The following is a 14,770-nucleotide window of genomic DNA, read 5'->3' on the forward strand; positions in this document are numbered from 1 at the left end:
TATATATTTTTGAGGTGGAGTTTTACTCTTGTCGCCCAGGCTGGAGTACAATGGCGCAATCTCGGTTCACTGCAACCTCCGCCTCCTGGGTTCAGGCAATTCTGCCTCAGCCTCCTGAGTAGCTGGGATTACAGGCATGCACCACCAGGCCCGGCTAATTTTTATATTTTTAGTGGAGACAGGGTTTCGCCATGTTGGCCAGGCTGGTCTCGAACTCCTGACCTCAGGTGATCTGCCCGCCTCGGCCTCCCAAACTGCTGGGATTACAGGTGTAAGCCACCACGCCTGGCTGAATGTTTTTATATTTTTTAAGAGCTGTAAAGAAGAAGGAGAAGAGGAAGGAGAAAATGAGAAAGAATTATTGTTATTATTGGCAGTAGTGGTGACAGAGACTATATGTGGCCTATAGAGGCTAACATATTCACCATCTGACCCTTTGGAGACAGTTTGTCAATCCCTGGCCTAGAACACGGATGGCTTCTTACTAGGGCTCAATAAGTGTCTGAATGAAGGAAGGAACAGTTTAAAACTCAGCTCTGCCAGGTGCCTGTAATCCCAGCAATCTGGGAGGCCAAGGCAGGTGGATCAGAAGGTCAGGAGTTTGAGACCAGCCTGGCCAACATAGTGAAATTCCATCTCTACTAAAAATGCAAAAATTAGCCGGGCATGGTGGCGTGTGCCTGTAATCCCAGGTACTCAGGAAGCTAAGGCAGGAGAATTGCTTGAATCTGGGAGGTGGAGGTTGCAGGGAGCTGAGATCGTGCCACTGCACTCCAGCTTGGGCAACAGAGTAAGCCTTCGTCTCAAAAAACAAACAAACAAACAAAAAAACCCCAAAGCCCGCCCCCCTCAGCTTTAATGACTTCCTACCTCAGGGAGCATTCAAATGCCTTCCTTCACATTTCATTTTGTTTATACAGGTGTCTTTTCTACCTGACCGTGAGAATGGTTTCCACCTTGGGACCTAGAGCACTACCAGGTACAGATAAAGTTACTCATTTAATATTTATTAAGCACCTAGTAGGTGCTTAAATAAATTATAAATTAATTATACATTAAATAAATATTGAATGAATAACTGCACCTGTCTTGTTCATTCAGCATCCAGCACAGGTGTACAATAGACATTTGTGGGGTGAATGAACAAAGGATAAATGAAGACTTCTAGAAATCCTTCCTCCTCTATGCAAGGCTCCAGACATCCTTATAAGTTTATAATCTTATAAAGATGACTCCTTCTTGCTTGTAAGCAGAAAAAGGGCTTCAGTTAAGTGAAGATGCAGTTAAGTCAGGTTACTCTGTCCAAAAAGCCCAACTTTTGCCACCCAGTTTTAACACCTGATGGTGGCATAGTTGCACCACATACAATTTTCAGGACTCTGATGAATGTGCTGGGCATTTCTGCACTAGCTCTCCTAACCAGTCTGCCAATGGGATTTGGCAAAACTATGAGCAGTGACAGAATGACAGAACCAAGGAATCATGAGATTTGCTATAAGCAAGACAGAGAGCCAGGAAATGAGGAGGGCAGAGAGCTCTGGGCTGGGACTCTGGGTTGGCTGGAGCACACCAAGGACTGGCACAGGGCTCAGGGCTGGCACTTTCTCCAAGACTTGCTCTGGGGCCAGGTCCAAGACTACAATCTCCTTGACGTTTTTCCATGGCAGTAACTTAGACTGTAGTTCTCTGCCATGAAGTGGTTCAGAGAATGCATGGAGTTGCTTTTTCAGCACCAATTCTTTCAGAGTAAGTTGCTTCATTTCATTCAGAGCACTCAACTTACTGAAACTGATGAAAAAAAGTTCATTCATTTGATCTACCAGGAGTCTCAAATTAGGCTTCAGGCCGTTTAGTTGTTAAGTGAAGACACCTACTGGTGGAGGGTGATATTGCAGCCAAGCTTTATAATGCCATAATAATTGCAATGTCTAAATGTTGAGGCAGGCAACTAAAGCTAAATTCCAGGAGTTGCCAAGTGTGAAATCAAAGGATTCCTAAGCAAGGATTATCACTTTTGTGGCCCAGCAGGAAATATGAGAGAAGAGGGGATGAGAAAGAGGAAAGTCTGACATTGGAAGGGTGATTTTTAAGTGTTATAAAATATTCTCAAGATGTACAGTGCCTAATCTACCACAGAAGTTTTCTGTTTGGGCATATATTTTTTTTCATGATGACATGTCTTGAATTTTAATATGAAGGGCAAAGTGGGATTTTCCTTCCAAAATTCACTATACTGTCGATCTTGCTGAAAGAGTCAGTAAACAAAGAATGCTTTTAAGTAAAGGTTAAAAAAATCAGGAAGAAATATGCTCCTCAAATAATCAGATGATCTCTTGACTTTTAGTGAGAAGATTCATTTTCTGCAGGATGAGCAGAATTTGAGACCACATTAGCCAAAGTCTATAGGAGCCAGCCAGCCAGTCATGACTGGGAAATGCCAGAGGCAGATAAGCCTTCTCCAACGCAGAGTTTTGGTGGAGAAATCTCAGGAGTTAGTCTGTCAATGTTAGATCCCTTTAAAATTCAATCCAAAAGGCTGATTCTAAAATAAAGGAAGTGTTCAAAGGTCACATAAGATATAAGGCTAATCCCAGCTTGGGTTCCTAGTTTGAATGAAGAAAGATGCTATTTTCCAACCAGTTGAACTATAAATAAATCCATCCCCATCATTTCAGGTGAATGATGTAACAGCAGTCACCACAAATTAGAGCTTTTTCTCCCTTTTCCAGACAAATCCCCTCATCAAGCCCATTCCGACTGGACATTTGTGTTTGTCACAAACCAGAGCTGTCTCTTTCCTCTCTTCTCTACCCTCCCACACTCATTCCTTCTAGGGAAAGTCTCTGCACACTCGAAACCAGAAACTCTGCCAGCCCAAGAGTGGCAGCTCCTCTTCTCTCTGCTCTTTTCTAAGAAACATATAATTATCCCTGGGGCTCTGGAACTATTTGCAGCTTTAGCAGGATGCCACGGCTCTGGCCAGTACCTATTAAACTAGAAAGAGGAGCTATAAATGAACTGGTTGGGAAAAGGCTGAAGTTAATTCCCGACGCCATTCCTTGAGGCAGAGAGAATGACTGCGGGGCCTGTGAAGTTGACCACAGGGCTGTACCCAGGGGCAGCAAAGGTACTGGAGCTTGTGAATTTGGAATTTCTACTTGATATGGTTTGGATCTGTGTCCCCACCCAAATCTCATGTTGAATTGTAATCCCCAATGTTGGAAGTGGGGGTTGGTGGGAGGTGATTGGATCATGGGGGTGGGTCCTTCATAAATGGTTCAGCACCATCCCTTTGGTGCTGTCTTGAGATGGAGTTCTCAGGAGATCTGGTTGTTTAAAAGTGTGTAGCACCGCCCCTCTCTCTCGGTCCTGCTCCTGCCATGTAAGAACCGCTTGCTCCGCCTTTGCCTTCCACCATGATGGAAAGCTCCCGGAGGCCTCCCCAGAAGCTGAGCAGAAGCCACTGTACTTCCTGTAAAGCCTGCAGAACCATGAACCAATTAAACCTCTTTTCTTTACAAATCATCCAGTCACAGGTATTTCTTTACAGCAGTGTGAGAATGAACTAATACACTACTGCTGGTCAGGGACACCCATGAACTCTAAGTAACAGTAGTAGTAGTAATAAAAACAGCATCAAACATACATTACTGACAATGTGCCAGGCACTGTTCTAGGTGCCTCACAAATATGATTATAAATCCTATAATAATCCCACAAGGCAGATTGCTATGATCAACCCCATTTTACAGATGAGGAAACTGAGGCCCATGAGAGGGGCATCCTTTTCACTTCTAGGATCTCTGCTTGCACCCCTGATCCTCATCAACCCCTTCAAACCTCCTGCCATCCTAGGAAATTAAAGAGCCCTGGATTCTGGAAGTTCTGAAGCCCACACTGGCTCCAGGTGAGGTCTGGGCCGGGCCTTTGCAGATGTGGAGGATGATCTCGGGTGGCAGGAAGAAAAAGTTGGGCCACTGTTTACATAAACGTATAAACCCCAGGGGAGCGCTCAATCATTCCTCTGTGCATACCCTATTTCCCACCTTCTCTTTCTCCATAATTGCTTCTGAGAGAAGAGTTGTGTCATCCAGGAAATGGAAAGATTATTAGGAGGGGATATAATGTACTTCGGGGACAATGGCAATAGGGATGGGAATCGCTTGACACTGCCTCTGTCATTGCCCACAAAGGGCTGGGGCCTGGTGCTGAGGATGTCAAATGGATACGGCCCAAACCTACTGCATATTCCTGCCTCCCAGCCTGTGCCTGGCCATCCCCTCAGCCTGGGATGCCCTTCACTCTATGGAAAGCTCCTGATCCTTCATCAAGACCCAGGGTCCCTACTTTCCAATCCCTTATCACAACCTGAGAAGAATGTTCTTAGCTCTCAGCTACCACGTTGCTCTGTATGAAGTGGAACAAAGGCATTTAACTCCCGATAGCATGGCTAGGAAGAAGTCTGCCTCCCCTTCTCCATGAAGGCATTCTCTGGGGAAGACTCCAAGTCTCAACCACTTGGCAGTTTTTTGGTATATTGGATGAAACAACCTCAAATAATATTTCTGGGAAATGGGATGGGGTATCAACCAATCAATCAAGCATCCATCCATCCATCCATCCATCCATCCATCCATCCATCTATCTACCAATTCAACCACCCTACATCACTGTATCCTCAGCATGGAACCCAGGGCCTGGCACACAGTAGGTGCTCAGCTGGGGTTTGCTGAAAACTGAAGAGAAGAGAAGAAAACAGAAAATATTCTTACCAGATTTCTTTTTCCCAATGTGCTCCCTGTACAGGAAAGAAAGGGGGTGGGAAAGAGTAATGAGTCAGTACTTGTCATGTATTGACATGAGTTATTCTGCTAGGAAACTGCGATTCTCCATCCCCTACAACATCATCAGTGAATGAATAAAATCCAGGCCAACTAGAGGGACCCTGACTTCTTCAAAGAGAAATAATTTCTCTTAATTTTCCCCCTTTGCCTGATAAGTGCTCCGGTGCCCTGGGGACCAGCGTCGCCATTTATTTGTAGACTGGAAGCCCTGGGGAGGAGCTGAAGGGGGTTGCACAGTTTGAAAATAGGAGTTAGGTCCTCACACTGCACTGAGCCTGATGCCTACCTCGTCAGGCACAGCAGAGGTCCCTGCCCCATTTCTTGGGGTCCCCTAAGCCATAAACATGGGGCAGAAAGTGCTTGGCAGTAAGTGTACAAGGAACACATTAAAACTGGGCAGAAGTTTGGATAGCAGTGAACACAGTGCACCTTCCTAGTGGTGACAGGGGAGACACTACTATGGGGCTAGAATTCACAGGAAATAATGAATAGGGACTCCCTTACATTCGTCGACCATGTCAGAGTTTATACATGCAACTGTATCAGCCAGGCATGGTGCTTCACGCCTGTAATCTCAGCACTTTGGGAGGCTGAGGTGGGTGGATCATCTGAGGTCAGGAGTTCAAGACCAGCCTGGCCAGCATGGTGAGACCCCATCTCTACTAAAAATACAAAAATTAGCTGGGTGTAGTGACACACACCTGTGGTCCCAGCTACTCGGGAAGCTGAGACAGAAGAATCAATTGAACCTGGGAGGTGGAGGTGCAGTGAGCCAAGCTCGTGCGCCTGCACTCTAGCCTGGGTGACAGAGCAAGACTCCATCTTGGGGGGCCGGGGGCCGGGGGGTGGGGAAAGCAACTGTATCACAAACGCAGCATTACAAATTAGGGCTTACAAAGCACTTTAAAGTAAGTTATCTCAAGACTAATAAAGTTTGCAGTGGTTGGGTTGGGATGGACATTGTGGCAACAGTAGCATTAGCTAGTATTATTAAATGGTACTAGACCCAGTGCCGGCACCCTGCTAGGCACTTGTAGTTCACTCATTCAATACTCACAATGATCATAGGGAATAAGTATTATTCTTATTCCCATTTTACAGACGAGAAACAGAGAGGCTAAGTCATTTGCTCAAGGCTGCACAGCTAGAATTTGAACCCAGATCCAACTAACTTTAAAAAAACTGAGATATAATTGACAAACCATAAAACTCATCCTTTAGGCCTGAAGCGGTGGCTCATGCCTGTAATCCCAGCACTTTGGGAGGCCTGGGGTGGGCGGATCACCTGAGGTCAGGAATTGGAGACCAGCCTGGCCAACATGGTGAAACCCCATCTCTATTTAAAAATACAAAAATGAGCTAGGTGTGGTGGCAGGCACCTGTAATCTCAGCTACTCAGGAGGCTGAGGCAGGAGAATTGCTTGAACCTGGGAGGTGGAGGCTGCAGTGAGCCGAGATGGTGCCACTGCACTCCAGCCTGGGAGACAGAGTGAGACTCTGTCAAAAACAAAACAAAACAAACAAACAAAAACTCATCCTTTAAAGATATACAATTGGCCGGGCGCAGTGGCTCAAGCCTGTAATCCCAGCACTTTGGGAGGCCGAGGCGGGCGGATCACGAGGTCAGGAGATCGAGACCATCCTGGCTAACATGGTGAAACCCCGTATCTACTAAAAAATACAAAAAACTAGCCGGGCGAGGTGGCGGGCGCCTGTAGTCCCAGCTACTCGGGAGGCTGAGGCAGGAGAATGGCGTAAACCCGGGAGGCGGAGCTTGCAGTGACCTGAGATCCGGCCACTGCACTCCAGCCCGGGCAACAGAGCGAGACTCCGTCTCAAAAAAAAAAAAAAAAAAAGATACACAATTTACTGGTTTTTAGTATATTCACAAGGTTATCCAACTATCACCACTAATTCCAATTCACTTTCATCACTCCAAAAAGAAGCCCTACACCCGTCATTAGTCACTTCCCATTCCCCGTCCTCCAGCCCTTGGCAACCACAAATCTGCTTGCTTTCTCTAACGATTCGCCTGTTCTGGATGTTTCATATAAACGGAATCATATAGTGTGTGGCCTTTTGTGGCCGGCTTCTTTCATTTGGCATAGGGTCTTTGAGGTTCATCCATGTTGTGTCATGTATCAGTACTTCATTCCTTTTTGTTGCTAAGTAATATTCCATTGTGTGGATAAACCACAATTTGTTTACCCATTACTGAGTCGCTGGACATTTGGGTTGTTTCCACTCTTTGGCTATTTTGAAAAATGTTTCTGTGAACATCTGTGTACAAGTTTTTGTACGGACATGTGTTTTATTTCTCTTGGTTATATACCTAAGAGAGGAATTGCTAGGTCATATGGTAACTCCAGGTTTAACTTTTTAAGGAAGTGCCACGCAGATGTCCACAGCAACTGCATCATTTTATATCCCACCAGCAACGTATGAAGGTTCCAACTTCTTCATATCCTTGACAATACTTATTATATATCTTCTTTTTTTTTTGAGGTGGAGTCTCGCTCTGTCACCCAGGCTGGAGTGCAGTGGCGTGATCTCGGCTCACTGCAATCTCTGCCTCCCAGGTTCAAACGATTCTCCTGCCTCAGCCTCCCATGTAGCTGGGATTACAGGCACCCGCCACCACGCTAATTTTTGTATTTTCAGTAGAGACGGGGTTTTGCTATGTTGGCCAGGCTGGTCTTGAACTCCTGACCTCAGGTGATCTGCCCGCTTCGGCCTCCCAAAGTGCTGGGATTACAGGTATGAGCCACCATGCCTGATCTATCTATCTTCCTGATTACAGCCATTCTAGCAGGTGTGAATTAGATCTAATGATATTTCACTGTAGCTTGGATTTGCATTTCCTGATGGATAATGATGCAAGTATCTTCTCATATGCTTATTGGCTATTTGTGCATTTTCTTTCGAGAAATGTCTATTCAATGTCCGGGTTTTTAACCACCATGTAATAATGCTTCAGAGCAACCTGGGAGAGAGCAGGGAGGGAGCTAAGCCAAGCCCTAGAGCCAGGGACTACAGTTCTCCTGTATGTCTGGGAGGCGTAGCAGAGTCTGGCCAGGTTGGGTTGGGCCGGTAGTGATGTCCTCCCTCCAGGGATAACATCACTGAGGTTGACCTTCACAGCGCCCATGCAGAGAAGGGTGAGGGTCAGAGTGGAATGTCCTGGCTCACCTTCACTGGCACTCACTGGGTCCTGGTCAGAAAGCTACACTTGGACTGACTCACTGCGTCCTCATACATCCCTTTGAGGGTTACTCCATTTTGCCGATGAAGATACTGAGGCCCAGAAAGGTGAGGTACCAGGCCCGGGACTGGAACCCAGAAGTCTGGCTGGAGCCCACTCTCCTGACCACCACCTGGACTGTCTAGTGACCAAAGTTCCCCTCTTAGCTGCTGCATCAAGATGCAGTAACGAAGGTTCCACCAGCCTGCTTCTACAGAAAGCACCAGCTGCCAGAGCTGCCATCCAGGCCTGCGACCTGAGCTGTGGTCTGGGTTTAAGTCCGGGGCTCCTACTGAGCCACGCGCCCCTGCTTCCACTGTCCCAGCCAGAGCACGGGAGTGGGGACGGCAGGGGGCTCTTGGGTTCAGGCAGCCACAGCATGCGTTTGCTCAAGCAGGTGGGTCATCTGGGTGTGATATGCTTGGGGTGTTCCCAAGTTTTCCTACTCACGGTGGCCAAAACCCTCCTCCAATAGCACCAGTTGGCTGGGAAAGACCCCCAAAGTCCATCTCAAGCCCTAACATGGGTTGACCTTCGGGATCCTGACCAACAGACCAACCCCACTGGGTATAACCCTCAAGTTCACTATCCCTAAACCAACAACCAGGGCCCAGCTGAGACTGCCTGCTGTGGCCCCGGAACCATCCCTTGGGCCCTTGGCAACCTCACCACCTTCCTTCCTTTTCAAATCCTGGCTTAAAGCAAGGAAGACATCATGAGGTAAGCACTTGCCCTGTGCCAGACACCATCCTCTATGGGTAGGATCTTGCTCAGTCCTCACAACCGAGCTGTGAGCCAGGGTAGCTCAGAGAAGGCAAGTCATTTGTCCAGGGTCACACAGCTGGGAAGGGACAAAGATATTTGAACCTTCCCTTTCTTTCCAGGAAGGCTCTCAGAACCACATACATATACTCCAGCATGATGCTTGCTAGCTTATCTCAGCTGTTACCTGGTGCTTTCTTTGGTACAGTCTAGGCTGTGTTTTGTATTTTTAGTGGCTGTTCTATTTGTGGATGCATGGGTGCCTGTGTACCCAGATGTTCACGCAGCTTTTCCACCACTGTGGGAGTCAGCAGGCCCTCCCTATCTGGCTGATGAATGAATGAACAATGCCAGTGCCCTTGGCTGGATGCAAGGGCACTGAGAACTCCTGTCCTGCACTATTTCTACAAGCCCAAGACAGCAAGCTAGGGGGGCTGCCTCTGCCACCAAAGAGAGGAAGACAGAGAGTGTCACAAAGCCACCATGCAGCCTCCGGGACTTCCCACCTCCTCTCGAGGGCTGGCTTACACCCCGTGTCCCCAAGTGTCTCTCCTTGAATGAAGATGACCAGACTCCTCCCAAGCACAGCAGCTGCCCCTGGCCTGGCCCTCTCCCCTCTGTGTGTCTAAGTTGATCTGATGCTTGCTCAGAGGCTGGGGCCACTGCAACCACCCTCGCCAGGGAGAGGCCAAAGCAATCGCAGCACTAACACTGGGAAGGGCCGCCAGGGCGGGGCTTCTTCACCTCAGGTCCATGTACAGGATTCTGCACCCATGAGGACCTCCTGAAACTGCAGGTGCTCCTCCAGGAAGAGGGAAGAAAGCTTTTGTTGGAATCTCTAAGTGGTCCATGACGCTCCCCAAAGTTACAGCTGGAATCTCTAAGTGGTCTATGATGCTCTCCAAAGTTAAAGTTGGATTCTCTAAGTGGTCCATGATACTCCCCAAAGTTAAAGTCTCTAGGACACTGAGATAAAGTAGAAGAAAATCTGGCTATCGTTGAATTCAGGGGCCCAAGGAACGCACACCAATGTCAATACTACCCTCATGGCTGCTGTCTGATGCCTGCTGCTTCCTCTGCCCTTGGGCAATAAGGTCTGCAGAGCACGACCCAAGTGATTTTCTCTACAGCCTCTCATTTGATTCCCCAAGCAATGCTGTGAGGGAGGTGTCATCGCCCCATCTCACATAAGAGGAGATGGAAGCAAGGGGCGGAAAAACCTGCCAAAGCTCACCCGGCTTGAAAGTGGCTCCTATAAACTGAATTCGTATGTTGAAACCCTGACCCCCAGTGTGATGGTGCTTGGAGATGGAACCTTTGGGGGGTAATTAGGTCATAAAGGTGGAGCCCCCAGAATGGGATTAGCACCTTTATGAGAAGAAACATGAAGGTAAGAGGATCGCTTGAGCCTGGGAGTTTCAGACCCGCCTGGGCAACATAGCCAGACCCTGTCTCTACAAAAACTTAAAAGAAAAAAAAAAAAAGAAGAGACATGAGAACTCTCTCTCTCTCTCTCCCCTCCACATGGGGACACATCTGCAAACCAGGAAGTGGCCTTCACCAGGCACTGAAATAGCTGGCACCTTGATCTTGGATTTCTAGCCTCCAGAAAGTGAGAAATACATTTTTGTTGTTAAGCCACCCAGTCTGTGGTATTTTTGTCATAGCAGGTGGAACAGACTAAGACAGTAGTCAGGCAAGTTTCCCTGCTGAGGGTATATCAGGCTGGGCATCTTGATGAACTCTTAAGAGACGGCGCTGGAATAAAGACAGCAATGTCTGGACATTCCAAGAGGGGAACTAGCAAGAGCCACCACTTCCTGAGCAGCTGGCAAGGTCTTAGAATTTTTCCCTGTGGCAGTCACTCAGTCCTCACCATTACCCTAAGAAGTACAGCTACTCCCATTTCACAATAGAGCAAGTAGAAGCCCAGAAGCAAAGTGAGGGAGGCGCATAGCCACACAGCCAGGAGTGGCAGAGGCGGGATTCGAACCTGGGTGTACTAGATTGCAAACTCGGGCTCTTTTCTATCAAGTAAGCCTCTTGTGTGGGACTGAGCTTAGGTTCAGACTTAGGCTGACCTGGGGAAAATTCACCTTCACCTCTTCCAAACTGTGCCTCTCTTTCATTACTATTTTGTTAAAAGTCCCTTTTATTATTCTGAACCTCAGCTTCCTCATCTGTAAGAGAGGAATGACGGGTTTTTTGTTTCTGAGACAGAGTCTCCCTCTGTCGCCCAGGCTGGAGTGCAGTAGTAACGATCACTGCTCACTGCAGCTGCAACCTCCTTGGCCCGAGCAATTCTCCCATCTCAGTTTCCTGAGTATCTGGGACTACAGGCATGTACCACAATCAAAAAAATTTTTTTTGATTTTTAGTAGAGACAGGGTCTCACTGTGTTGCTCAGGCTGGTCTCGAACTTCTGAGCTCAAGCAATCCTCCCACCTCAGTCTCCCAAAGTGCTGGGATTACAGGCGTGAGGGAATGACAGTTTTTACTGGGCAGTTTTGTGAGAAAATGAAGTGGAAAGGGAACACAATAAGTTCTGTATCCTTTGATTTACCTTGTGTAGAAATTATAATTGAAGCCAGAGGCTATGAGCCTGAATGGCAGTTCAGTCCTGCAAGCTTGGGAGGACTGTAGACAAAGGTGCTTTGAGAATATTTCCCCATATTTCATGATGGCGATACAAACTGGGAAATGCTTACCAGACACCAACGCCAAAGACACTAAGAACAAAAACATTAGCCAGCATGAGCTAAACACCCCAAATTATCAGATTTATATTATTCTGTATCTTTATGATTATTTTTAAATTTATGAAACCGTGTCTTGGCTTCCGTGTTGGTAAAGCATTCCCTTGTGACATCTGATTCAAAGGTTTACTGTTGCCTCTTACAGAATGTCTCCCTTGACTCCAAAACCACGCGCTTCTGTGCACTCACTATGAGAAGCTGTATTTACTCACTCTGTGCTCATCACAGGAAACGGTGCATATTGGAATATATTTATCGCAGAGACTTAGGTCTACTCAACTGCGTGCTAGCAAACCATCAGTCCTGAGTGGTGCACTTGGAGGTCTGTGAACTCCATTTTGGAGGTCGCTGTGTGTGTGTATAAATATAAATGGCCTGACTTCACTTGTTAGAACACTTCGATGCTTTCTCCTCACAAGTCTATTTAAAAAAATTTTGTGACTCCAGCAGATCACTTCCAAAAAGGAGCATGTGTTTCTCTCTTGATACACGTACAGTGCTCAGCATACTCCCTCCACGCTGGCTGCTTGGCAAACTCAGCCTTGGTTACGGCTGCTGCCTGGGGCATCCAGTGAACGCAGTGCCAAGAGTGGCAGCATCTACTTTTGGAATAGAGCCTGGCTGGTCCTTTTCAGACCTTCTCGAATGAGCCCAGATGGACCCCAAACTCTGCCGGCTCTTGCTCCTGTGACCCCAGGACAATCCCAGCACCTTGGGCTGGTCTCTTTTCCCCACTGCTATTTCTCCATTAGCCAGATCCCCACCTGCTTTCCCCAAAGCACCTGGGCTGGCCAGGGTGTTGGTGCGTAAGTGCAGGTAGGCAGGCGGTGCTTGGGTTTTACGTGGTGTGCACTGTGTGGCTGGGGCTGCCGGCTCTGTAGCGACAGGCATCTGGGCAAGCGGCCTGCCCACTGCAGGGAGAAGTGACAGGGAGGCAGGGCTATGGTGGGCATTTTGGAGCGCTTCGGAGCCTGGCTGGTCAGGATGAAATCCTGGCCCCGTTGCTCACTGGCAGTGGGGTCTTCGTTGGTTTGGGTTGCTCCCGCATTCACATCCCTGACAGTTCCTGAGCACACCCACCTCTGCAGACAGAAGCCAGATGAATCTGCAGCTCAGCCCCTGCCTCGTGGGCTCAGTCTGCCCAGTTCCGACACACCTCACTAAATGCTGTGGGCAGGTGCAGAGTATTACGGGATGACAGGAGTGGCACTCGGCCAGTTTCCTTCACCTGTCAAATCGGACGATCACTACCCACTTACAGCACCTCTGAAGGCTAAGTGAAGTGTGGTCTCACAGGGGTTCAGCCGACGAAACCCACTGTCGGCTGCACTTTGCTTTATTTGGAGGTGGCTGGACTGGCAGGAGGGAGGTCTGTGGAGCTCCATCTAGGGAAACCCACAAACGCACTTACTCTTTGGGGGGATTCAGGTCCTCAGGTCTTGTCTCAAAGAACTGCAGCACCTCATCACACTGAGAGATGTAGGGGGGCAGCTGGATGAGGGCCTGGAGAAGAGAGACGCAGGTGAGTGCAAAGGAGGAGAGGGGGCTGGGCACGGTGGCATGTGCTTGTAATCCCAGCTACTCAGGAGGCTGAGGCAAGAGAATTGTTTGAACCTGGGAGGCAGAGGTTGCAGTGAGCTGAGATCGCGCCACTGCACTCCAGCCTGGGCGACACAGAGACTGTCTCAAACAAACACACACACACACACACACACACACACACACACACACAACCAAAAAGCAAAGGAAGGAGGGGGTGTTAGGAATGCCATACACCACCAGTGGCTCTCAAACTCAGGAAGGCACCAGAGTCACTTGGAGGGCTTATTAAAACACAGATCATGGATCCCCACCCGAGTTTCTGATTCAGTAGTTCTGTGGAGGGGGCTGAATGTCCATCTCTAAAAAAAGTTTCCTGGTGATGCTGCTGGTTTGGGAAACAACACATACACACACACACACAAAATGTATGACATACATGCATATATTATAGGCATATTTGTTCAAGTAATAGGTACATATTCAGGCAAAAATCACACCATACTGTACATGCTATTTTGTAAACCGATGCTTTCACTTAACTATAAATTGTCACCTTCATGCCATTTCATTATTCTTATTTACGTTGAGACAGGATCTTGCTCTGTCACCCAGGCTGGAGTGCAGTGGTGCAATCTTGGCTCACCACAACCTCTGCCTCCTGGGTTTAAGGAATTTTTGTGCCCTGGCCTCCTGAGCAGCTGGGATTATAGGCATGTGGTACCATGCCTGGCTAATTTTTTTTTTCTTTTTTTTGTATTTTTAGTGAGACGGGGTTTCGGCATGTCAGCCAGGCTGGTCTCGAGCTCCCGGCCTCAAGTGATCCACCCACTTCAGCCTCCCAAAGTGCTGGGATTACAGGTGTTGAGCCACTGCAGCTGGCTCATTTCATTATTCTTCTATAACATCACCTATACTGGATATTGGATTTTGTACAGCTGTGTCATACTTTATTCAAGTCGTCTACTGGTGAATCTTAAGGTTATTTCCAACATGCTCACATACGTGTCTTAACTCACGAATCTGAAGCATTAAAGTGAAGGGACTTTTATGATTTGGATAGAGGTTCAAAGTCTCTAAGTTAATGAGCGGTTGAGATAGATCTTCCACTGGCCAAATTCCACATTAATCTGCCCCAGTGACTCACTGGCTGTGTCATGGAGCCTCAAGTGGCTATAGGTTGGACAGAGGGTAGGTGGTGGGCACAAAGTTGCCCTCCACAAAGCTGGTTTATCTACTAACAGGTATTCAGTCAATGATTCAATGAGCATTTTCTTTGTGCCCAGCACTGCACTAGTTTCTGTGCCAAATACAAGAGCAGTGCAGAGTACAATCTGCTCATTAAAGGATTTGAAACTCAGACATGGCCATCATGAATAAACAGCTTGGTTTAACAAATATTTACTGAAGCCTCCTTTGGCCCAGGCCCTGGAACAGGGTGATGAGGATGTAGATCTGAGGGTGGTTCAGGTGGTTCATACATACATTTTGTTGCACACACATGTGCAGAGAACACATGTGCATACACATGAATTGCACAGATAATTCTGGCAGCCAAGCCACCCAAGCAGTTCAAGAGATGTGCCTTGCATTTCCTTCCTTCCTTCCTTCCTTCCTTCCTTCCTTCC

The 14,770-nt window shown here is 47.7% G+C and overlaps 1 protein-coding gene across 2 annotated transcripts in view; it reads right to left on the reverse strand.

The window, feature by feature from the left end:
• Nucleotides 1-14,770, reverse strand: part of SH3PXD2B (SH3 and PX domains 2B) — a 118,270-nt gene that overhangs the window by 36,151 nt on the left and 67,349 nt on the right. For both annotated transcript variants that reach the window (XM_017859288.1, XM_017859287.1), the window contains exons 5-6: nt 13,015-13,106; nt 4,773-4,798 (exon numbers count right to left, since the gene is read on the reverse strand). In XM_017859288.1, coding sequence (XP_017714777.1) covers nt 4,773-4,798; nt 13,015-13,106 — 118 coding nt within the window. The remainder of the gene's footprint in view (nt 1-4,772; nt 4,799-13,014; nt 13,107-14,770) is intronic.

The sequence above is a fragment of the Rhinopithecus bieti genome, unplaced genomic scaffold (assembly GCF_001698545.2).
Source record: "Rhinopithecus bieti isolate Rb0 unplaced genomic scaffold, ASM169854v2 scaffold_49762, whole genome shotgun sequence".
In the NCBI taxonomy this organism is placed as follows: Eukaryota; Metazoa; Chordata; class Mammalia; order Primates; family Cercopithecidae; genus Rhinopithecus; species Rhinopithecus bieti.